The sequence below is a fragment of the Pieris napi genome, chromosome 11 (genome assembly GCF_905475465.1).
Source record: "Pieris napi chromosome 11, ilPieNapi1.2, whole genome shotgun sequence".
Classification (NCBI taxonomy): Eukaryota; Metazoa; Arthropoda; class Insecta; order Lepidoptera; family Pieridae; genus Pieris; species Pieris napi.
The window spans coordinates 11,044,463-11,070,213 of record NC_062244.1 but is presented as its reverse complement, the minus strand read 5'-3'; the positions used below and the strand labels follow the sequence as shown (position 1 = coordinate 11,070,213).

Genomic DNA, 25,751 nt, shown 5'->3' with positions numbered 1-25,751 from the left:
CTTTCATTAAATAGGTTATTTCCTTATTTATTAACACACACAGTCCAGTAAGATACTTGGATGGGGGGGTACGGGACTCAGTTTTATCTTAGTTTCATTGATACATATTTTTTTAACGTTTTGTACCTACCATAACGTAATTAGTAACATTTCATAGAAATAGCAACACTGTGTGCATTAATCACTAAGCCACGGAGTCAGTTGTTCATGTGAATCTTCTCCTCGCCAAATTTTGATCTTCTAGTTTTATTTATTTTTTGCTTTATTCGTAAAACGATGTCGCTATGAAAAGTTTCATAATAATTAAAACTTCGTATTAATATTTATTTAAATGAATAAAAAACAAATTGTTTTATTTAGAATATTAAAAGAAACATTAAGAATATTTTTAATTTTTCAATCCGTATTCCTCGCAAAGCTTAGAAACGTGGTGCGCTGCGATTGCGGTGCGACGCGACATGGTCGCAACATCATCACTTGTCGCCAGTCGCACGCTGTACGCTTGCAGACGATTTGTGCCAGCTAACATTCGACCAATTACTCTGAAAATCGAGCTTTTCTTTAGTATCAGAGTCCATATACACAAATATTATTTAAAGATTTATGTTGCCGCCTGGTAGACCCCAGAGCAGTTGCTTTCCTCGTTCAAAGAACTAGCATCACAATACAGCGAGGAAATACTGCCATGGGGACCAAACTTTTTAAATCTGTTTTAATTTTCTGTTTATTAATTTTTATTATTATTACTATGTAGGTTAAGAACTAACTGTATATTTGTGTATTGGAAATATAATAAGAGATATCAATATATAGATATATATCAATAATAAGTTGATTTTAAAATATTTTTTTGTTCGAAAATATATAAATCGCCGAAGTCTTCTTGCGTTTTAACAGGCTTTCACCGTGCTGCGTATAATGGAATGGGAAACATTTAAAATGTTTTAATGCACAGCTTTTTAAGCGCACTAACATTATTATTAAGCACACTGAATATCTCAATACTTTTAGGAAATTTCAATCCTTTGATATTAGCTAAAAATATCCAGAAAGTGATTTGGTGTGTGAATGTAATAATTATAACTAAAACAATATATCTACCTATTAGCTATGACGTTCAAGTACACTGCATTCAATACAATATAAAAACACAAAATGTATTCAAGCTATGGAGAGATGGTCTTTAGTTAAAGCAGCAGTTAAACTGACTTGAAAATGGATAATAGGGTTTCTTAATTTATTACAAATTGCAGTCTGTATGCAATTTACAGCGAGCGAAAACAGTTATGAGGTGAATTTGCTGAAACATGCCAATTTCACAAACCAAATGCTTTGCCAAATTTAAAAACTGTTTCGTATGGAAATTGGCAATTTTAAATGCTGATGGACGAAAATCTAAATTCTGTCAGCATTTTAGTGTACCTTTTTATGTCTGTTTGGTTCAGTGCTTTCCAAGTTGAATATTACCATTTTGCGAACAAGGAAAATTTTATTTCAATTTTGTTTTTTAATTTTTACTTCTTTAAATTGTTTATTAGTAAATAAAACAATCAAATATACAGAATTTACAATTTTCTTAACGTACATATATAATAAAAATTAATAAAAAGAAAAGTAACACATTTAAAAAGTTTGGTCCCTGTGGCAGTACCTTTAACGCTGGCAGCATTTCCTCGCTCTATTGCGATATTTTATTTTAATTGAATAACCACGTGGTTAAAAGATAAAGAAGATAAAGGGACAATATAACTAAAGTACTCCTTTGTCTCTTTCTGTCAAATTGTGATTGCGCTGTGATAAAAAAAGACGACGGTGTAGCCGTAGTAACTGAGAAAATATGCTATAAATAGGTAATATTATAGCAAGTTGTAATAACCTATATTAATTAAAAATTTAATAAAATATAAATTCTATTTACCGAACAGTACAAGGCGGCTTAATCTCAGGCATAAGAAAGTCTATCTCATAATAGACGACCTGCATCGCCGGACCATTTTCATCTCTCAAAACTAAATTCTTGGCACACGACTCGCCAGCTCTCACATTCACACACTTGGCTGAGAAATTCAATTACACTCAGTTACAGAATTTTTATAAAATAAGCAAATATCATTTGATGTTGAATTGAATTTCAGTTACCAGACTTTTAGAATAGGCTTTTCTCGAACCTTCTAAGTTGTATTAAATCGAAAACATTGTATGGTGGAAATTTACTAACTTAAGATGGTAGAAAATGTTCGTTTCTAGACTGTGAATGGCTTTAATTTACTACAAACGGGATAGTTTTTGTTAAATCGAAACGTTTATTTAAATTCTTGCTACCGTAAGGGGTAGCAAGAATTTAAATAAACTATTCGGAATGAAACCTAAGTACTAAATAAAACTAAATTTTTCATTGTTTATACTTTCAATGAATCAATAAAAAGTTTTATAAAACATATTTTAAGATACATTTTAATTTATATAGTTGTAAGTTTCCTATAAATTGCTTGAAGCCTGTATATTTTTCTATATGGATCTTATATCTCTCAACTCATCTGACAAAAAGATCAGAAAATATATGGGCTATCGAAATTTGTTTCGTTTTTAATTCAATAAAAAATTCATACTAATCTAAATTACTACCAGAAAAACGGCAAAGCGATAACTCCTTAAAAAGTATCTTAACCATGTATCTTATAAGATACATGACATTTTGACGACTCATTGGTCTAGTGGTTAGTACCCCTGACTGCGAAACCATGGGTCCCAGGTTCGATCCCCGGCTGAGACGAACATCGATGTGATGAGCATTTGGTGTTGTGCTTAGGTCTTGAGTGTTTAAATATGTATTTATATGTCTGTCTATCTATAATATGTATGTATATCCGTTGCCTAGTACCCATAACACAAGCTTCACCAGCTTAGCATGGGATTAGGTCAATTGGTGTGAATTGTCTTTAAAAAAAATAATAATAATAGGATACATACCTACGATTTCATAAAGGATTACAACTCCTATGTCTTGTAAACTTTTATGCCATTTCAGAACCATTTCGAGAGGACCGGAAAATATCCTTGGGCCTTGTTTATAAAGTTCCTGTAAGTAATAATGGTAGATCCGATATCTAAAAGATATAAAGACAAAGTACGTTTCTATCAGAAACAAAATATTCAGTTAGTTATCTAGTTCCAGCAACAAAAAGATCGTGGAAGTTATCACAAGAATTTTTAAACTTATACGAGTACGTTAGTTCGTATTAGAACTTTGGTTCGCCTTAATATATTTTTTTTTTAGTAGCTACATACCAACATATATGCTTTGCTATCCCATAGACACTGTTCGCTATTCCGAAATAAAACCTGAGTTCTAAATAAAACAATGTTTTTATAGTTTTAAATATTTCGCAGAGTTCAAGAAATTAATAAAACGAAAATTACTCCAATCGCTCCTGTTGTCAACGAGTTTTGAGCTTATCAACCTATTTTACGATACATTTTTATTTATATATATGTATATTTTCTATAATCTTATATCTCCCTCTGATCTTCTAAAATATCAGAAATAATAGGCTACTGTCCACAATATAATAATTGTTTCGTTTTTGATTCATACAAATATAAATCACAACAAGAAAAACAGCAAAGCGATAACAGCTTGAAAAATATCTTAACCATTATCGATTTTTTAATACCACATAACTCTTTTATTAGAGTATTTTAGTGAATACATTTATAATAACTAAATTTTCAGCTGCCAACAAACCTAATATATATGAAGTAACATATAAAAAATAGGTAAAGGTTTAGCAAGATATCTTAGTTGACAAACAGAGCGCTACGAGATCAGATGTTTAGAGAGATTGGATTACCTGAACGCTATTGGGTTTCACTAGAAGGAGTCTTTGCAATAATTAGTGGATGCAATAAATGAGTAATAGGAATGCTAACGAATAACAATTATATATATTTGTGTAATACCAGATTACACAATAAATATAATGACTGGACCACCCAGTTAGGAACGACCTATTTTGAGCAGAAAGTTCTTCCTTGAAGTCTCTATTAATTAACGTAATCTTATTGTAGTATGCAATTTGGTAGTACATAATTAATTGCAAGTATTATGTACTCGTACATATGATGTTATTGCGTTCTAACGCTGGAACAATTTCATTGTTATCTACATTATTTTTGACTTATCCCGTTTTTAATAAAATCTTTCATTTAAATTGTTTAATATTACAATTTAGTTTTGCAATATATTGATAATCCCTTTATCCCCAAATAAATAATGATACGCTCATGAAATTTGTACAGTTGCGGGAAACGGGAAAACAATGGACGCGACGTTAGTCCTAATTACAGGCCTCTAATTACGAAAATTAATTGGAATGCATTTGAAACAATTACAATATATACATTTATATTACATAATTATTTGTTAAAAGCTTATGTAATCTTGTAAAGTAAGAAGACGAATTTGTTCACAACCATTGCTATCATAGACACGATACGTCATCAGTTTCTCATTTTAAGACCATTATGTTTAAACGTTGTAAAACTAATAATAATATTAGCGTCACGAAGATGTGCAGCGTTTTAAGAAAAGGGAGATAGCGATTGAGATCGATTGAGAGAGAGTAGAGAAAGGCAAATTACGTTATAGAAATTCTATTTTTAAATATAAAATTTCGTAAAGAGAATTTATGAAATATTAGTATTTTATATTTACGCAACATAATATATTGAAATCTCAAATGACAAATTGTAAATTAAAATGCCACGTATTCAAACGTTTTAATAATTACAATTAAATTTATAATTTGTATTAGTTTTCGACACTTTATAATTTAATGACATTTAAATTCCTAACATATTCCTTTTTCCCTCCCTCTAAGTCTCGGAAATCTAAAGTTTTAGATTTGTAAAACTATTATATGAACAAGACGTAAAAATTAGTTTCACTCCTGACATGTGTACTTTGTACGCACGCACTTTTTTTGTTATAAGTGGCCTTTTTGCGCGGCTTTAAATTAATTAATTTATCTGAATCTTTTATTTCTTTAAATACTTACCAATAATTGTTATGAATGGGTCCAAGCTTTGCTTTGCTCATTTTAATTTATCAGACACAATTGTAACTGAAACCATTCACTAACAGTATAAGCAGCTTACCTTTTCAAAAATCAATGCTATTCTTGTTTTGATAAATATTTCAGTTGTAGATAAATTATTCAACTGATTATAATAATGAGAAAATATAATTTCCTATAGACTATTCAGGTATTCAGATACTTGAGAATTTCAGACTCTATTGTGAAAACAATGATCGATAATCGACGTTAAAGACAAAACGGCACTCGACCGGATATTGCATCGGAGCTGACTGACTCCAATGAAGTCCCTTTATTTGAAGTGAAGTACTTTCAACAAAGGAAAATGCATAGACTTTCTGTATTACTCAGGTCAAAGATTAACAATTAATGAACAAATCTAAGGCCGCGCTTAACCATTGAACTATAATTTAAGTGGATTTCAACAACCTCTATAATGCAAAATATTTAAGTTATATTATTATCACCATTATTACATCGTTATTGAAAAATCGCCTGCACCTTAAGAACACCCCACATATACACCCTCACGTACATACAGAGTACGTATGTTTACACTGTCACACAACACTGCCGAATTAGGTATTACTTAGTTTAATTGCATTGAATATTTTTTGTTTGAATAGTTTTTTTCCTTCTAGAATATTGAACCTTTTTGTTTATATTAAGTATTCCGTCTTGGCTAAATATTTAGTATAATAGCCTTTATTAAATATAATATATGTTAGGTGTAGGATTACGATATAAATAAATTACTCTTCCCATTAAATCAGCGGCGCTACCAACTTTTCAGATCTGGGCCTCATTATTGTATCTGTTTCCTGATCATTTGTCAATCTAATTGGTAAGTAAGTGCTTCACCGTTCAAGCGAATGTTAAAGGCGCACATAGAAATAAAGTCCATAGGCGTTCAGCCGGGGATCGAACCTACGGCCTCACGGATGGGAGCCGCACACTGAAGCCACTAGGCCAACACTGCTGCACCTCATAGATTTTCATTAGATCACATAAATTGTTATTACATTTTCGTGGAACGTTCTAGGATATTCAAATTTAATTTGCTTATTGCTGTATAGCATTCACTAGCATTAGAATGGTCTACTCATTATAACAAGATTAAATTGTACCCAGAGTATTCCAATTATGTCTATACGGATTTCAATGCATGATTAATTAGCGACTAATTTAAGGCATATAAAACATTTTTAGCTTCATAAGTAAACGTTAACTGTAACTGATTGACTCTGAGTAGATGGGTGTAGTACACGTACAACGTAAAGATTTAATTAAGATTTCAATGTGCCCTCATTAAATTTAAATTATGGCGCATAAAGCGTAATTGAAACAGATTTCACGCAAGTTAAGCAGCTAATTAGGTTGCCTACGTGAAAGGTCTTAGAATTAACACACCTGTTATATTGGCTATTAAATAAAGATAAATGTATGAAATAGTTCATAAGGTGCAATATTTTTTGTTGACTGATTTAATAAAGTAGCTTTATGAGTCTGGTTCGTACGATACTCAGTTCTGGAAAAATGGAAAAACATATTGTTCTATGTGATTTTAAATGAAAATATAGAACTAAAAATCGACATGTGCTAGGCATAGACTTTTTTTTCTGCGGTTATTACTTATTTGCAATCAGCCCTAAGGCTATGAGCAAATTTTTTCTGTGGTGCTGTCATGTGGAGTGACTTCCCATTGGAAGCATCTACTCAACTTCTGTCTAGAGCTACAGGCATAGACTGCACTTTTTTATATAATGCAAATGAGCCTACGTGACGCCCAAAAAGGGCAGTCATTGCAGCCGATGGACACCTGTTTTAAGTGGGTGCGTTGCCGGCCTTTGAGCGAGGAGTACACTCTAACTGTGAATATTAGGAGGTTGTCATCTATCAGGGAAGTAGGTGGGGTACCTGGAAGGTAGGTACTGGAAGTCGATTTCCCAGTTCGCTAGTTATCAAAAGAAACTGTATCTGTATCCTTGTGAAACGGACTGTGAAAGACTTCCAGCATCAAGGTGATGTTGGTGAGGGATCAACCCAAAAACAATTCAGAACACTCACCGTATTACACTTTATAGAATACGCATAGAGAGGTAATGTCTCTACGTAGAGAGAGAGAATCAAGCCGATTAGTAATACATTGGAGATTGACAATTAGACAAGCCTTTCGCTGAATTTGTTCAAAAGGTATTTGTGAGACTTTTTTCCTATATAAAACGAGTCTTACGGCCTGGCCACGGGGATCGGCGGTGCGAACTGCGATGCGGGAGGCGAGGCGACCATTCGCGCGGGGCCGTTTGCAGGCCACGGACCAGTTACGTTTGCCGCCGCGACCAGTAAGGAAGTTCGACAGCGAAATGTCTTTATCGAAATCATCTCGATATTGTTTGGAAAGTAATAGCTTTTGGTGCAAGATCTAATATTTGGAGAAATTGTGGAGAATTCCACAAGAAGTATGAGAAATTCAGAATATATCCAGAATTATTTTTTTGAGTATACCAGAATGAGTATTGAAACCTTCAATTATATTCTTATGAATATTCAACCAGAATTGGAGAAAAAAGTTAATGCAAATAGAATTTTAAGTGCCACTGAAAAATTGTTTTTGAGATTAAGGTATATTAAATTAATGCTGTGGATGGCCAGACTTCCAAATAGCTGGTCTAGCCAGTATTTCAGTAAGAAAAAACTCTGTATTCATTTTTCGCCGCGACCGCGACTAAACTTATTTATTCCCTTCTCTATTCGCCGCGACTGCCGCTCGACTCCGTGGCTTGCACCGTACTGATTCATGCATTTGTTTCGCTCGCCCGTCGCGACGTCAGTCGCCCGCGCGATTCGCTCGCTACATTTCGCAGGTCGCATCGCTGGTCGCCGTTGCGCGTGGCTTGATTAGTACATTGCTATGAGTTTATTTCAGTCGCTAGACGCATCGCGGTTCGCACCGCGCGAATAATCGCGTCGGCGAATGTCCCGTGGCCAGGCTGTTAATTTCTACGAGCGCTAATTTTTTTATTAACATTTGACAGCTATTTTCACACAAATAACGACAAATAACTCCTAAGGCATATTAAAACCAAGTTAGTTGTCCAATGTGGAACATAAAAAAAAAAAATGTGAAATATACAGATGCACAAATGTATATGTATATATATCTTCCTTCGTATTTATGGAAATAAATTTTAAAATAAAATCGGCTGGACCGATTTTCATGGTCATTTGTTGTATTTGTCTCCGTCTCCAAAGGCAACCATTAAAGTACCTATTGGAAAATTGGCGGAAGAAAAACGCAATACAAAATGTTCATGGGTAGTCTGTGTAACAAAATTTCTCGTCAAATTGAAGTATAATAATTAAAATATAAACGAATTTAAAATAAAGGTTTCGAATCGACAAGATATATCCACAATATTCGTACTGGCGCATTTAGATTTTATTAATGTAGTATAATGTCAGTAAAGAAAAACAATAATAATTGATAGTTATTGGTTGTTAAATATTTGTATAAAATATTTTCTGTATACAAAAACTCAATTAAAATTTTAACGTTGAGTATTGTAAATTGAACTATTCACTACTAAGTGAACTCAATATGTATTTTGTTTCCATTGTATTATTTTCATAAAATCATAAATAAACTAATCTGTAACACGACATTTAGTCAACGAATGTCGTGTTTGCCGGGCCAACTAGTCTTTAAATATATATAATTCTACTGTACGTGTGTATGTCACTGAACTCCTCTTAAACGGCTGGACCGATTTGAATGAATTTTTTGTATGCATTAGGGTTTCGCCCTGGATGGCTTACATTCACAAATCAGCATCATCAGCGTTTAATATCGTAATAGCTTGAAATATCATTCAGGGCAACGTCCGTCAGGTCCGCTAGTATTGTGTAAAAAACATACTTACAATAAATAAGGTTTTAATTAATCTTGATATTACCTTTTGTAACTCAAAGCGAGAATTACTTTGAACTTGAATTTGCGTCGAACTTGCTGAGGACGTGGAAGGCTCTGGCGCTTTAGTGTTGACTATAATGTAATTCAAAATTAAAGTTAGAGTTACGGTTTTGCCTTTCCCTTCAAACAACTGTAACGATCATTTTTATATAGTCTATGATAAAATCTAGTCACATTAAATCTCAGAAATTATAATTACATGTTATTAAGAAGGAATAACATAACGAAATTATTTGATAATATGGCTATTCCATTGTGCCTCTATGACCATGAGTCACTTAAAATACTTCTTACAAAATACCTATCTATGTATTTAAAAATAGTTATTAGTTTGACCTGCACCTTTTGTTGGAATTGTATAGTTTTGAATATAAGATAAATCCATATAGTAAAGTATCTAAATGTCCAGAAAATACAAGTATAGCTCAAATATATTATAACTAAGGCCACCGTGTAAGTTACAAAAATACTCGTATAGTAGTATTTGTGATGTTGGTATCCGCCGCATTTCTGGATAGGTATAATATACAAAGATAAATTAATTCAATCATAATAGTTTTTTTTCTGTTGAGAGTTTAAAATAGGTTTAATTTAGTTAAATTACTGTATGAGATACCTTCAGTAACCTTCCACACAAGCAGATCACACCTTGATATTAATTAAGTTAAAATTTCAAAATATAAGTTTTAATCATAGTAATAAAAATGTGGAGAACGAAAGGTGCTTCTCTTCCTAGTTCCTGCGATCTAAAGGATTACTCCAATCTCTGACTGGACCAAAGGCCCTAGTAGGTAGAGATTGTAGACATAGTGTTTTAGTAAAAATAAACAAATGTTTCAAAAAACTCAGTTATTAGTAACAAATATTTCTCATAATATTCTGCAGACACGGTAAAAGGTCGTAACTTATTCCCTTCACTTAAAAAAGTTGAGTAATGAGCTCGTTAGGTATGTGTTAAGAGGATTAAAAGATTAAGTGCAAATGTGTTGCCATTTTTCGATTTTAATATAGAAAAACTCGCAATTTTACACGAGAAGACTTTTATTTCTTTGCTAAATTTTATCGAAGTAGGCTCGATTCATCGACTTAAGGACCCATCTGGTAGCTAAACTCCAAAAAAGTACATTGTTTCTTCCATATTTTAGTTTTCATTATCAATTTTTAATTATTATTTTACTAAATATTACAAATACTCTATTTAAAATTAATTAGCTTTTCTCCTATGATTGATGTAATAATTTCGTCATATAATATATAAATTTATTACTTTTTGTATGTGCACTAATCACTTAATAATTTAAAAAAAAATTAAACCACCTTTAAAAACCTGCCAACTCTACTAAGTACCTAACTTTATTATACGTCATGTCCCCCTTCAGCAATGCGAAGTCAAAATCTGTTCATTAGTTTGTAGTATATACCATTTTTTATGCATTATCTAAGATGGATCATGCCAGATTTAAATCAGAAAGCAATATCCCGATATGACATTTATTTCACGAGAATTTTGTGGACAAACATACATTTACGAAATGTTAAACTTGAAAGCCTAAATACATACTCAAATATGACCTAATTGCAACAATACACACATTACAAACATTCATGACTGATAATTTCCTCATTGAAGTCGGTTTAAAATAACTTTTGAGTACAAGAGGGTTTTGTTTCAAGTTCAGTTCAACAGCTTCAAGAGTATTCAAAGATTTAACATAATTACTGTTTAACAGACAGGTTCTAAAATTTGAACCAATTGAGAAATAAAGTTTATTTACGGTTAAATAAACGAAAAAAGGTTTTATTCGGAAAAAATCTGTATAATGTTATTTGAAATTTTATTTGCTTATTAACGATACTAGATGAAAATACATTGATATCAAATATTTGTATTTAATGATACGATGTGATGAGAAAGACAGAGTAACTCAAGTATGTCAAAAATGTATTGGTTTTTATATAAGGGAGTTATAGTTAGTCAACACTGGTTAAAAAAAAATTAAAAAAAAAAAAGCTTTTAGAAGGTTTTTAATTTTTACTCATTATTTTTTTGTACCTCGGAAGATTCTGATCGCCTAACATAGGAATGTTGTAATGTTTAGTGAATCAAGTTTTATAATAAGAACAATGTAATTATCTTACCAATATTAATTTTATGCTGGGGTAGGCTTTCTTTGGGAAATATGTTTTCCTTCTGTTGAGGCCTGGGTTGATACTTAGCCAACTCTGGATAACGCGTCCCTATAATTAATATTTTGAAATACCCTCAATTTTAAACGAAAAAGTCTTAATATAATTTTACATACCAGACTTGTGAAGAGGTTTATCTATCTTTTGCGCGCCGATAAAACTGCGATTTTGATATTCACCAAATGCATTTACTGGTATATTTGTCGAATGCAATTGCATTTCTTTTGATGTTCCTAAAATAATATAAAACGATTACAATTTTCATTAAAAAATTATATGTGAGTGAAACTTAAGTAGTAAAGTGATTAAATTTTTTGAGTGCCTTTATAGTGTGTAACATTATTTAGACCAAAAGTTTTGACAACAATTATACATTATGAATTAATAAGACATTTGCCGTTTTTTTATAATCAAACAATCTAAATGTACCAGTTTCTTTTCAAATAAACGAATAATAATTATTACTATTTAAATAATATTATATGACAAATGAGTGTACGGCAGGTTCCATTGCCGGCAATGAGGATACAGCCTTCTTAAGGTTGCTTAAAAAAATCAATGAATGATTCATACTTTTCGGGAGTTTACACTTATTTTTGGAATTATTTAACACTTTGTTTCATAAATATCAATTACAAACTTAGGCTTCTATTGTAGAACGTTATTCGTTAAATGTAGTTTCAGGACATTTGAAACAATTATTCTGTATATGTATAAAGTTTGTATGACTGAAAATTTAGCGTTTCTTGCTAGATTTTTTTTGCCCGCTCTCTTGCCTCATTCACTTTCATGACATTCACCATGCAAGCTCGTAGGTTATGGGGAATTATAACTTCCCTTCTCTAGTACGTCTTGGATTTGGTCCACGTATGTACGATAAGGCCTATCCAACCCATTTCACCATTTTAAAAAAATATTATAAGTATAATTTCTGGTAGTACATAGAGGCCTGCTTTAAAAATATTTATCTTTGCACTAAAATAATCGCAGCTTGGGCATCTTGGGCAAATTTTATAATTAATATAAAACATTCTTAGTTAATGTTAATTAATAATCAAAAGTTATTTTCAAAAAAGGTAAACTTTTACATAACATAAATTTTTTTAGAGTATGTATTTTTATGTATAAATCTTTAGTAAATAAATAAATAACAATATAGACAAATTATTTCATTTTATACCCGAGGTAATATTAGTACCGCTGTTGTTAGCATAAGACGCTAGATATCTGGGATCTATTCCAGAAATAACACCTGGATTTTGATTCATCTGAAACGAAAAGTATATAAAATAAATTTGCCATATTATGGCCTATGGCATGACACGTTTATCCTTCGTATCACTAAGTAGCGTACAGTCTTTTTCAATAGGGTGGATAACACAAAATGAACGGCAATTTCCAAACGCTAATGTTAGCTTAAGTCTCGAAAGTGAATTAACCCTAAGACACTAATATCGACACAATATCGCTTACCTACCTAAGGAGATACTGAATATACCTACGTACATATACCTTCTCTATTATTTGTGGGCTAAGAATACGAATACATTATTTACATACACTTACGGCACAGAAAAGCACTCGAAAATCTGTTAATATATATTTGCGTTTATATCTTTTAAAGTAGTTTTAAATATGTATTTCTCAGTATAACACGGTTATTGACTTATAAGTAGTAAATTTTAATTTTCGACAACATTTGCTAGTATTACTCACATTAAATGCACAGTTCCCTGGACTGTCCATAGTTTGCATATGATTGCCTCCAGTGTACTGATATCCGGGAATTGGTTGATTCCTATTTAAACACCAACACTAGTAAACAGCTGAACAACAATTTATGCAATATATTTCGTATTGTGTTGCGCGGTAAGCTACTTAAGCTCCGTACTAATTAACAAATATCAGGTACGTTTACGTTGTTGTCCTATAGTTTGTTTCTTTTAAAGATCTACTTTAAGACCGAGGCCAGAACATTAGTTGCTTTAATCATTACTAAATCTGATTGATTATATATTATACTAAAATACCTAAAATGGGCTTTGTAAAAACGTTGTTTGTCTCTCTCTGTTTTATGTAATGTTTTCGTTTCTTTATATTAATTGTATTTCTATTTAACTGTTTAGTTTATTAGGCTGGTACCAAGGGTTACCAAGAGTTACTGGCTTTTTGGTGTTATCTGTACTTTTAGTTTAAAAAAAATCCTTAAAAATATAGAACCGACTTCAAATGCACTCAAAACCTTTAAATAACTTAGATTATTTTGAATTGAATGGTCTCTTGAACTATGACGAGATTTATATGAATTTAACAATAAAAATTATTATTTACAGGGTATGGAATCAATTAAGTCTATTTTTGGCTGTAATTACTCAAAGATTCATTTGTAAAGATACAGTAGAGATAAATTTAATAAATAAAGTAATGTTATCATAGTGGTTAAGGGTACGATTCTCAAAATGTATTATATGCGTTTGAAGCCCATATGGATTCAGTGGAGCCCAACCATCTATCACTAATTTATATTTTTAGTACACAGTTTACATACACCAATAAAAAAGAAAAACATCCTAAGTAAGACTTGGCCTGTAACTCAAAAATCAAACAAACAAATCACAAAGTAGCTGGTCCATAAAGAAATCAACGAAGCAAATACTTCGCCTATTAGAAGATAACAATGTTTTTTTAACAATAATTATCTACTTCATTAAACATCACAAAACTTAACATTTTAATTGTGCATTTATTAATAATTGCAGAAATATAAAATTATACTCACTTAAAACAACCTAAGCTGTACATCATATTGAAAAATACACAAAACACTCAAATAAATCTCAAGTTTGTTTCCTGTGGCACCTTTAATGCTGGCAGCATTTTATAGCTATATTACGATACCTATACGTTGAGGAAAAGACCAGGGTCACTGGTACTTTCTACCAGGTGTAAACTTAAGTTTTATACCAACCAGACAGACGTTTGGCCGGATCCCACCTGATGTTAAGTGGAGTTAGGAGTTGCAACCAATTGGAGGGTACGCCCGTCTAGATGTTGCCTATTTAGCAAAACCTTGAATTAACCCATATCTATAATTGGCAACCTACGGCCCATGAGTCTCTACTTCAAAGGGTACGCAATCAAAGTAATGGTCTTGGATCATTCTATTAGTCTTAAATAAGACAATTATTTACAATTTATTTTTACACATTTAAAAACACAATCGAGTTATTAGGTAATCTCCCGCGAGATAGGATCTACCTCAATGCGAAGCTACTTACATAGTAATATTATTTCCTGCACTAGTTGGTGAAAACTCAATCATTTGATTTCCCGTGAGATGCTCTGAAACGGAGATTTCAAGCGTCTATATTGGCATCGTAGATATATTTATACATTTCGTGTGAACATGAAACACAATTTTTGCACTAACTATTGGAAATTTCCTCCTCTTTCAGAATCTTTTTTTGAAATTTCTTAAATATTAATAGTTTATGAAATATTGGCAAAAAACGAAATGCCATTTTTTTTATCTTAAATTGTTTATAACTTTTGCAATTTTTTATGTGCTAATACACGCTTTTGGCACATTTTTCTAGGCGTCATTCCGGATCCAATGAGCTATCGCGCATAATTTTAAGAGCAGTAACCCTATTTTGTACCATTTTAACCTTGTCGACTAGACTAATTAGTCGTCGACGATTCGAATCGCTCTTCGTTGAATACGGGCAAGTGAAAGGAGCTGGTACTGGGGAGATCCCGCCCAGAGGTGAGAACAGTATTCGATGTGGGGCCGAATTTGCGCTTTATAGATTTACAAGCGGTGGCCCGCAGTGTGTCTTGCAGAGCACACCAAGTTTCTTAGAGGCTAACTTAAGTGCGTTGCCGGACTTCCGGAAAAGGCCGGCAACGCACTTGCGAGCCTTCTGGCAATGTGAGTGTCCATGGGCGGCAGTATCACTTAGCATCAGTTGAGCCCCGTGCCCGTTTGCCTCCTGTTACATAAAAAAAAATAACAGTTTTAAGATTGCTGAAAAAAATTAGTTTAGCATTCTTTTTTACGAATAAGGTGTATAAATACGATCACAACGAGCTTCTTGATAATATAGTCTATAAAAATATTATCATTGTATTGATTTCATTCTTAATTTATCTACATAATATTTTGTATAGGTACATAATACATATCGACGTAGGAATGCATATTTGCTGTAAGTAGACATATTGCAATTGTTCACCAGAGCCAAAAAACTAAATTAATTTCGGAAAAAAATTAATAGTGTCGAACCTATCCATGATATTGCTACCATTTTTGAAACATATATTTATTTAACTGCCAGTCACCATTTGCAATGTAAACTTTTTATCCAAAGTTACTATAAGTACGTGTTTGGCTAGTTACAGCAAACAGTTTTTTAAATCACAAATCTTTAAAACGCTGTAACTAAGGAAGAAAAATGTACGCGCGGAAATATTATCAATTTACAGGCGGTAAATATGCTGTATGCAGTACATTTATGTATTTGAGTACTTTCAATTGCAATTCAAGATGTAAGATTAGTTTATAATTATGATTAGATCTAGAAATGCAGTGGGTCATTTGGTAATGTAATGTTTGCTTGAAATAAAATGTCGTAAATGGTTAAAAAAAAACTGCTGTAAGTAAACGAATGTAAAAATCACACGCCGCAGAAATGCTGTAAGTAGCGTTAAGTTTTTAAATGGGAAGAAGTAAGTATTTGTAAAGAAAAAAATGCAGTTTTTCTTTTGCTGTAAGTACAAATTGTCTAAAATGACTGGATTTTGGTCTACATACAGCATTTAATCTTGCTAAAAAAAATATAAGTACGGGCGTTTTCAACGGCGTATGTAATTTTTTTTTCATCGTAGAGGCACAGGACCCGGAACATTCGATGCGGTTTTTTCCAATTTGATTCCAATGGCAGTAAAAAGTCACTTTAGGTATTTTGTCTACTTACAGCAAATATGCTTTCCTACGTCGATATAATATATTATAATTATAACTTTAATATAAAATTGATGTAACCTGGCTGGTTTGGATTTATTTTTCTCTCTCTTGTTATGTAGCGATCCATTTTTATAACAGTTGAATTTCTGTAGTTGTGAAAATTAGTAACAAAAATATGTTAGTATTTTTCAAAGGCAAGACTGTTATTTTTACTTCTACATCTCAAATCGTTTTTGGCGCCAATCGCTATCATCTACAGACTACAAATCACCTTTTGATATAGGTATACCATAGATTATGATTAGTACCGACCGAGTACTCGACCAAGTGCGACCATGAGCTGGCCTATAAAAAGCTGCAATATTTTGCTGATAAACCTACGTCACCTAGTTAGGTAACGTTGATACGTTCACGTTGACATTTCTCAAAAATTATGTGTGAAAAGAAAATGAGAAAAAGCACAAAAATATATGCCAAGAAACGTTAAGAAATGTAAATATTAATACATATTATATTAGGTCATTAATAAATATTAACTATTGTGTTAAATACACATTTAAATGTATTTTACATTCATAGTTAAAATTACCTGAACGTCAATAAAAAAGTTTCACTTCGAAAATTAAGGTTTTTTTTGTCTATATTTAGGAATATTTGAAGTTAGTTCTAGGGAGAATAATTATTTTAATATATACCGACCTAAGCTCCCATCGACAATTATACGATTACATTTTAGTTCTTAAAGGCTATATCGAAATGTTTTTATTATTTTTTCTTATGCTTTATAATATATAATACAAGTTTTGTTATTACAAGTCATAAAGTGTTATAATAATTCTCGTAATATGTAAAATATATTTTTTTATTCATATGACATTTACTAATAAGTCATTTGTGATCATCTATGATTCATCAGTATTCTGTGCATCTGTACTTTAGTGTAAAGTGTAAACTGTAAACAGAGTTTTCCTTCGTAATTCTTATCAGTTTTTCTGATTTAAGTACACTTATTTCATATTTATTTACAGTTTTTTATATCGGGATACCCAGGAGAAAAATTTAATAAACACATTTCATTGTTAATGGTACATACATAAAATATGGAGCTGCAAGATACTTACTATAATAAATCTGAATACGTTGAAACTGTAAGTAAAAAAAATATAACTAGTTCATAATGTAGTATAAAATTAATTTTGTAGTTGCAATTGTTCCAGTTAATTATACATGATCCTTTTACAGGCATCTGGAAACAAAGTAAGTCGTCAAACTGTTCTTTGTGGCTCACAAAATATTGTCCTACATGGAAAAGTTATTGTACAAAGCGATGCAATAATACGTGGTGATTTAGCAAACGTAAAAACTGGAAGATTTTGTATTATTAGTAAGGGCTCTGTTCTTCGGCCACCATTTAAGAAATTCAGTAAAGGGTTAGTACTAAAATATTACTTCGGACTGTATGAATCAAAGTCTTAATGCTGTATTTCTGTATGTACCGTTTATAAAGTATTGTTTACATAGCAGCAGCTAGAAAAGAGACAGGTCATACACTTATTTGTCTAAACCACACCTTGCTACAATAATTTGTACTGTAACTTATTATAAATTTGTTTCATTGGTACTTTGATGTTTTTATTTACAAAAAATTACAATTGTTTAATTAGTTTAAAAAATTTTATATACCATATTTTATTTCAGAGTAGCTTTCTTCCCTTTACAAATGGGTGACCATGTTTTTGTTGGTGAAAATACAGTTGTCAATGCTGCTGTTGTTGGTTCTTATGTCTACATCGGTAAAAATGTGGTTATAGTAAGTAAATTTTATTATTATTTTTGATTATCCTTTAGGTTTTCATTTGTAATTTCACTATTTAAAACCATACTATATGTATTATGTTAGAAAGAAAACATTTTATTTTTAGGGAGTTTGGACACAAACAACAATGTGATATAACTATGTTTTAAATTTTAATTATAAATTATTTAATAATTTAATAAAATTACATTTTCCAGGGTCGGAGATGTGTTCTAAAAGACTGTTGCATGATTGAAGACAACTCTGTATTGCCTGCTGAAACTGTAGTACCATCATTTGCAAGATATTCTGGTAGTCCAGCAAGATTATTAACTTCTTTACCTGAAGCTACACCAGATTTTATGACAGAGTTTACTAAGAGCTACTATCAGCACTTTTTACCTACAGCAACAGTATAATAATAAACTTTTTAATACAGTTGCTCAAAAAGTGGCGTATTGCAGGGACGTATAGCGTTCGGGATGTGGGTTATTACACACTCGTGCTTTTTTTTTACCTTTTCCGAACTAGTGCGTTTTCTTTCCCAACTGTCAAAATAATGTCTATTAAAAAGAAAAAACCAACCACGAAGTTTTTACTTTTATGATTCATGCAAATATTTCTAAAAAGAAGCTACTGCTTTGTTTCAATATAAGATTTAATGATTTGATTCAATGAGTTAGGTTAGATTTCATTTCATCTCCTTAAATTTCATTTCATATCAATAAAAAATTGTACTGAAGACTTGGCTGTATGGGTATAGTTCCCTTTGCCTACCCAGAATGGGTGAAGAAAAAAAAAATCTGCTTATATTCTTTTACGGTTGGCGCCATTTTCCAAAAATGTTCTTTGCGCGTTTAGTTGTTTGTTATATTATATATTAAATATACATGAAAAATCATACGAAATAAATAATAGTTTGTCTCAAACAGTAAATAAATATGCAACCTAAAACTTCTCCAGTTAGTATAAAAAACTGTACCAATGTATATGTGAACAATAATTTGTATAAGAAATAAATGATTAGTGAGTTGAGTTTATTGTTTTTTTATTATTTTATTAAATTGCATAATTTTTTCGCAACTGTATTAAAAATAGTCGTTCAGTACACGTGCGGAACCGTCATTGCAACTTGTTCCGACTGTCAACCCTCACCTTCGGCTGCGCCTCGGCTCGGGTAGACATTTGTCGAAACTCTTTGCAATGACAGGCTTTCCGCACTTGTAATGAAATATACTATTTTCAAAGCCTCTTATTTATTTATGTAACATGAAAAATAAAATATTATGATTTGGGTCTTAACCCAGAATTTCATATTTGTAACTATATTTGTTTCTTTCATTATGCATTAAAATCCTAAAACGACATAATATTTATATGCCTGCTGTGATAACACAAAAAATTTAAGTCTAAGCAGGGGGTTTCGGGTTTTAAGTCTTGAAACGCCAACAATTTAAAATAAGTCTTAAAATTGGGCCATCACTGATATCTAATCATTGCAAGATGCATCAGTTATTACTATAAACTTGAAACTGAGATCAAACAGCATCAGTCTCCCTAATTTTTTTTTCTCTTATGCCATTTTTATTATGATCCAAGACTTGGGCATATTTTTTTTCTATAATTTTTTTTTACGAAATCTCGGCTAAAATTATTACAAGCGATTCAGCAATTTTTCCAACTAGAATTATGCTATTGTTTAATCTGTATTATTTATAAATTGTCAATGTCAAAAGTGACAGCTCCGAACATAAATAAAGTGGCATTTGGCAATGTCGTTGACCCATCAAGAACAAAAAAATTGATTGCGAATGCGATTCAGATTTTGGTTTGTTGTGTTTAATAATGTTTCAGTTTTTAATTTTTTTCTGAAGATCATAAAAAAACTACGTCCAGACCACATGCCCGTTATCGCATTAGCTTTAATTTATTTAAAAATATATACAGGTCAGGTACCTGGGAGCAGGGAAATTAAAAAAAATGGCATACCATTACTCCGACTTAAGTATGCCAGCAGAAATGAATGGTAAGTCTGAAATTGCAGAATTATTTGCTTTCTCTTATAAGTAGTAATGTTCGTCTATCACTTAAGTATTAGATTCTAATGTTAATTATTGCAATATGCCTAAAAAACCTCTTTCGCCTTCATGGTATTTTTCTTCAAAAAGTGTTAGTAAACAAAACGATTGCTTACAAACCTTTTAACCGACACTTTGTAATGGTTTTAAATTTATACCATATGTAATATATTTAATAAATCATTAATATAAGACATTAGTAACTTTACTAAAATAGTAAAAAAAATATTTAGGGGAAAAAAGGCAGTAAGCCTTAATCATTCTCCTTAATCTTATATTTTATAGTATTATTTCACATGTATCATAGCTAATATTATTGCAAATTTATCACAGAACAATATATTGCGGAGTATAAACCTTACATGGTTCAAAACCCAGACGCTGAATATGAAGTCAGGTCCACAGTACTTGATGATAGAGGAGAAGGAAGCATATCAGCTGTAACATTTGATAAATTTGAAGAGTTAATTTGGGTGGGAAACACAAGAGTAAGTTTATTATACTATTAAAATTATTTAGGCGGTTCAAATAAAATTTTTATTAACATCCAACTTTGAAACTAAATAAGAGATTAATTTATAGATTTGTGGCTCAATACAATTCTATGCAGCACCATTATCTTATAAAATAAAACATTAGGTTGCAGTAATATGTCATGATATCATTATAAAAGAACAATAAATCAATATATGTAATAGCTTTGTATATGTATTAACTTATTTAATTTATATGTGGTTTAAGAACACAGCAATAATTGCCCTAATATAGAAGGAACATAAGCCCGATTACCTATTATACCTATAATATACCTGTAACTAAAAAGAAATCACTGAAACAGATACATAAATATATACTGCCTATTGATTTTAAACTTAAATCATCAGTTAAATGATAATATGCAAGATATAATGCCTATTGATCCATTTGTCTTTCCAGGGACATATTACTTCATACCATGGCCCACAAATGAGTAGATACACAGCTTTTAGGGTTCACATGACGGAAGAAATACGTGATATCATCACCCTTGATCAAGGACTATTTATTTTGTCAAAAACACAATTGAGGCATCAAATTCGAAGAGGTCTTGTGAAGCATACACACACGTAAGTTAAAACAATAAACAGTTTTGCTTTATTCAGTTTTGTTTTTTTATTATCAAAGCTTATTATGGTATGAGCCTCACAGCATCGTGTCAAAATACCATACTATGTTTAATATTTGTAGTTTATAAATCTATTCCTGAAACAAACATTGAATACTTATTTTAATTATATAAATGTGAAAAGTTTTTTGGGTTTATTCGTTTATTGTGCTGTACGGCACTGCTGGCTTAAAATTGATAAATCTTGGAAATATTTATTATAGAATAAAATATAATAAATTATTATGTTGCTAGCATATACATCTTGGATTATATGGAAGCTAGTCTAATCAAATTGCATAAACAACTTTGCCCTTTGTGATACAGCTGTTAGATGGCAAAGCTATATGTGTCCTTTTTCTATTAAAACTATAACATTCAGTATTATAGACATTTTTTATATTTAAAATATCCAATTATTATAGATCAGAAAATTTGAAAGAGATGCAATGCCTTTTTCAATCGAGTCCAACAAATATTTTGATGGGCGGCCATCAGGACACAATTATTGATTTTGATGTCACAAATATGAAGGAATCTATTATTGTAAGTTACTTTATTTATTAAATTCTCACATTAAAGTTGTTTATAACACTGATTTTACCAACAATTTTATCATTGTTTTGATTTCAAATACCAAAGTTTTGTATATTTATAACATTTATATAAAACTAATGTGAGTTATTGGGTGAATGTTTATTATACAAGTAAATTATTTCGCCCAAAAATAAATAGCTATTTGTTATTCTTTGAAATGTGGCATAATGCGTTGATAGGATTTAAATTATAACCATAATTAATCAATAACATGAATCTTGCCATTCTTAATTTTAGTTATAATTTATTGTCAAATTATTCTAAAACTGTTAATATATGTAAATAACAGCATTATTATACACAACTTTAGTTGACTTGTGCATACAATGTAGCATATCTTTCTGCCATAAATGGGCTGTTAGTGTAAAAAATAAAGTTTCATTGGTAGTAATTCATATAAAACATCCCTCTTAAATTGTTATACAATACTTTGTACAACACTCAAGTGGCATGTGTGGAGACACAAAATGGTCACAGAATAGTCGAATGAATTTAATTCCGTCGTAGACTGATATAGATTGGAATATAATATATCTGTATTTGTGTAATTAAGTATGATAATTAACACGTAAAAAAACAACGTGTGGCACCCGGGGACTGCCGCGGTAAAGCTTTTGCATAGAATTTTTTTATTTATGTAGTATTTTTTTTCTTTGATATTAATTCAGTCTAACACTCTACCAGACTCAGACTAACCACACGTATATAGTGTGTCTCACTCTAACGCTACGTCACCGATCTCGTCAGAGAGATGTGAATACGCTGTATGCGTTCTGTCCCACTCTAACGCATCTGCGCTACGTCACCGATCACACCAGACCGATGTGAGATGCAGTATGCGTTCTGTCCCGCTCTAACGCGTATTGTCCGCACCTATATTACGTCTTGAATTTCTTGATTCGGTCGCCGCGCACAAAGCCTGCAATAAAATCTATGCAATAGCTTAAAACTATGAATGTTTAGTTTGATTTTATATCTGTTCTATAATGGTTAAAAATGTTAATATGACGGTTTTACATAACAATAAAACCGATATTATGTGCCGAGAAGGAAAACATACAGCATTGTATAATGAAGAAGCAATGTATACTTAGCCATGAAGTGCGATACATACCGAGTGAAATAGTTCCGCTTGGATAGAATAGATGGCGCTGTAATCGCCTCAACTTCATACTTATCTTAACCAGCTAGGACGGTGTCATTTCCACAGTCATAGAGTCTTCACCAGGAAGAGCTTCCTACAATGCTGTATGTTTTCCTTCTCGGCACATAATATCGGTTTTATTGTTATGTAAAACCGTCATATTGATGTGCCTCCGGAAAACATACAGCATTGTATAATGAAGACGTGTTTGTTATCTGCTGGTGGATGTATATAGTACAATATAAAACACAACGCTATGATGATTATGAAGAATTAAGGTCCCGGCTTTAGCTAAAGCCGTTATTGTTTATATAACTATTTTATTTACTTGCCATTATTCTTAATCAAAGCATAAGTATTTAGCAATTATTATTCTTAGTTACGGTATAAATATAACTACAGTTACTAGTAACTATATACTCATCTGATTTAGATGTACAATTAACATAATAATATAAACTTCCTATCATAACAACAAGGTATTTCTATAATTACGATGGTGCAAATGTATTAAAGAAAGAGTAATGAGTTTTCTCTACGAGAGTCTATCTCGCGGCAGTAATGATTAAAGAATCTATGTATTTGAAGATTTCCAATTACCCCGTGTAATAAAAAATTTCATCTATTGGTTGATTTTCGACCTAATTATTTTGCTGTTAATGGATAAAAAAAATATTGTTTAGATTTTTTACTTGAGATCTTGTTGTACCTGTTACTCAAAGCAATTTTTTTTTTTTTTTTTTTTTAAAGACAGCTCACACCAATTGACCCAGTCCCATGCCAAGCTGGTGAAGCCCGCGTTATGGGTACCAGGCAACGGACACACACACATATTACAGAAAGATAGACACACAATTACATATTTAAACACCCAAGACCCAAGCACAACACCAAATGCTCATCACATCAATGCCCGTCCCAGCCGGGAACCGAACCCGGGACCCATGGATTCGCAGTCAGGGCACCAACCACTAGACCAATGAGTCGTCAGGACTAACTGAAGTCTCACTAAAGTGATAGGGCATATGTTTTATCGTGGTGTTTAGAAAGTTTCCATGTTGACTGGCGTCTTGAGTGTCTGTCTTAGATTCGAATACCGGTGTTAAATAAATGTTACCACCATCTTCCACGAATTGCTCGTCAGTAATTTCTAATAAAGTGAAACCTGCGGCCCAATGCTAAATGCAATACTGTGGCTGTTCTGCGAGCCGTATCGAATAAAGTGTCCCTAGGAGGGTTGGAAGAAAGCCAGTCTAGTACTATTCGCGGGTCCCACGTGACGGATGATTTCACGACTTTTGGTTTAGCTATTCCTAATACTCTGAGGATGTGTTTAATAATAAAATTTGAAAATGTTTGTTGTTCTACATGGGGACCGCAAAAAGTTAAAATTGCCGATTTGCGAACAAGGATGGTTGATAGGATAAATTCCTGTTTTGGCTTTCTGTACTGTCTAAGTGTTTGTTTTGTAATATTATGTATGTTAGCTGTAAGATTACTTATAATTAAATAAATAAATAAATAAATTTTCTTTTAGAAAAAGTGATATTAAATTTTTTGCAATATCGGCTGTTTGAGGGGATTTTGGGTTCACTTGAGAGTTGTCACACCATGACAGCCCTCTTTTGATTGCGGGTAAATAAGTGGACAGGTGGAGTGACCAACTCTTCAAAAGTAAATCTTTTTCCAGTGTGGACCAGTCTTTTATTTGGGCACCCCACCCCCAATTTCCCAAACTTTTAGGGTCAATGCTTGTATTTGTGGAGGAGACAGTGCAATTGTCGTATCTAGGAGTGTCTGCGATAGGTATTGAATTTCGTGGGGGTGATCTAGAGACCTGGATTTCAGGTCCTGCAGCCAGAAACCTTGCGGCCAATCTGAAGCCACTATCAGATAGGTTCCCGTCGCCCGGTTTAGGTGTGCTAAAACTCAGGGTAACAGACTTGGAGGGGGAAACACCCATGCTAGAGGAGGAAGGTGCCACTACGCAGCCTTTTTCCCCTTTATAATCTGTCTGCTATGATCACCCTGGTAGGTAATGTACCGACAGAGTTATGTTGAATTTGTCCGTCAGGTGCAATAGTTTGAAGGTTAGTGTAAGTAACCCTATCGATTTCGTTCCTCCTTCTGTTTGAATGTATGCAATCAGAGTTTTATTTGTCCGATTGTATTAACACGTGTGTGCTTTGTAATATTTTTACATTTATTTTTATTGCGGCTATCACTGCATATAAGTCCTTTTTGTTGCAGTGCCACGTTTTCTATTGGTATGACCATTTTCCTGAAAAGGTTTACGTCTAGATGTGAACCCCCCCCCAACCCCAATCCGAGGCGTCCGTCGCTAGGAAGTGGGTTGCAGGTTCTTTGTGTATAGGCGTCGTCTGATGAGTAGCTCCGAGCCACCACATCAGTTCCTGCCCCTGAGGCAGCAGTTGACCTCGACGGGGTCGGATCTTGTTGAATTGTCGCAGAAAGATCTGTACCTGGCGACAGTGAAGCCTCCCGCGGGGCACGATTTTAGTTTGAAAGTTTGCGAAGTTTACTTGCCCTAGCAAAGCTTTGTAACTCGCGAATACAACGCATAACTATGGTTTTTGCGCTGTATTTTTACCTTGGGTAGCGACATCACATTGACCATAGTATTCCAGCGAATTCCAAGGTATTCTAAATTTTGGGTTGGTACCAATACGGATTTTTTGGTAATTGATTTTCCAACCTAGGTGTTCCAAGTGTCTCACGGCCTCCGCGGCCTGAGAATCTAACTTGGCGGGTGT

The 25,751-nt window shown here is 32.3% G+C and overlaps 3 protein-coding genes and 1 long non-coding RNA gene across 4 annotated transcripts in view; 2 read left to right on the top strand and 2 right to left on the bottom strand.

Annotated features, from left to right (window-relative positions):
• Positions 1–310: 310 nt before the first annotated feature.
• LOC125054090 lies at positions 311–12,149 on the bottom strand. The gene is made up of 7 exons (XM_047655764.1): positions 12,146–12,149; positions 11,370–11,486; positions 11,206–11,304; positions 9,050–9,138; positions 2,971–3,079; positions 1,919–2,057; positions 311–542 (listed from the first exon to the last, which is right to left on the bottom strand). Exons 1-7 carry the CDS (start codon positions 12,147–12,149, stop codon positions 389–391), a joined length of 711 nt encoding a protein of 236 aa, XP_047511720.1. The 3' UTR covers positions 311–388.
• Positions 12,150–12,994: 845 nt separating this feature from the next.
• On the bottom strand, positions 12,995–16,424 carry LOC125054195. Its single transcript, XR_007117676.1, has 3 exons — positions 16,298–16,424; positions 14,532–14,595; positions 12,995–13,051 (listed from the first exon to the last, which is right to left on the bottom strand). It is a non-coding gene; the product is annotated as an uncharacterized LOC125054195 (long non-coding RNA).
• A 719-nt stretch (positions 16,425–17,143) lies between these two features.
• Positions 17,144–19,342, top strand: LOC125054238 (dynactin subunit 5). Its single transcript, XM_047656005.1, has 5 exons — positions 17,144–17,367; positions 17,462–17,649; positions 17,918–18,029; positions 18,233–18,442; positions 19,254–19,342. Exons 1-4 carry the CDS (start codon positions 17,320–17,322, stop codon positions 18,431–18,433), a joined length of 549 nt encoding a protein of 182 aa, XP_047511961.1. The 5' UTR covers positions 17,144–17,319; the 3' UTR covers positions 18,434–18,442; positions 19,254–19,342.
• Positions 19,343–19,771: 429 nt separating this feature from the next.
• Positions 19,772–25,751, top strand: part of LOC125054236 (PAN2-PAN3 deadenylation complex catalytic subunit PAN2) — a 44,444-nt gene continuing 38,464 nt past the window's right edge. Inside the window, exons 1-5 of the mRNA XM_047656003.1 lie at positions 19,772–19,842; positions 19,962–20,040; positions 20,426–20,580; positions 21,029–21,198; positions 21,662–21,782. Of these exons, the coding sequence (XP_047511959.1) occupies positions 19,995–20,040; positions 20,426–20,580; positions 21,029–21,198; positions 21,662–21,782 (492 nt within the window). The 5' untranslated portion in view covers positions 19,772–19,842; positions 19,962–19,994. The remainder of the gene's footprint in view (positions 19,843–19,961; positions 20,041–20,425; positions 20,581–21,028; positions 21,199–21,661; positions 21,783–25,751) is intronic.

What these genes read in the sequence shown, in the direction of transcription:
- LOC125054238 (XM_047656005.1), top strand. Translation starts at nt 17,320, where the DNA reads ATGGAGCTGCAAGATACTTACTATAATAAATCTGAATACGTTGAAACT. An exon ending in AATCTGAATACGTTGAAACT is followed by an intron (nt 17,368 to 17,461) that starts GTAAGTAAAAAA and finishes ATCCTTTTACAG; the next exon opens with GCATCTGGAAACAAAGTAAG. An exon ending in TTTAAGAAATTCAGTAAAGG is followed by an intron (nt 17,650 to 17,917) that starts GTTAGTACTAAA and finishes ATTTTATTTCAG; the next exon opens with AGTAGCTTTCTTCCCTTTAC.
- LOC125054090 (XM_047655764.1), bottom strand. An exon ending in TAAACCTCTTCACAAGTCTG is followed by an intron (nt 11,305 to 11,369) that starts GTATGTAAAATT and finishes TATTAATTATAG; the next exon opens with GGACGCGTTATCCAGAGTTG. An exon ending in CCAGCATAAAATTAATATTG is followed by an intron (nt 9,139 to 11,205) that starts GTAAGATAATTA and finishes ATTACATTATAG; the next exon opens with TCAACACTAAAGCGCCAGAG.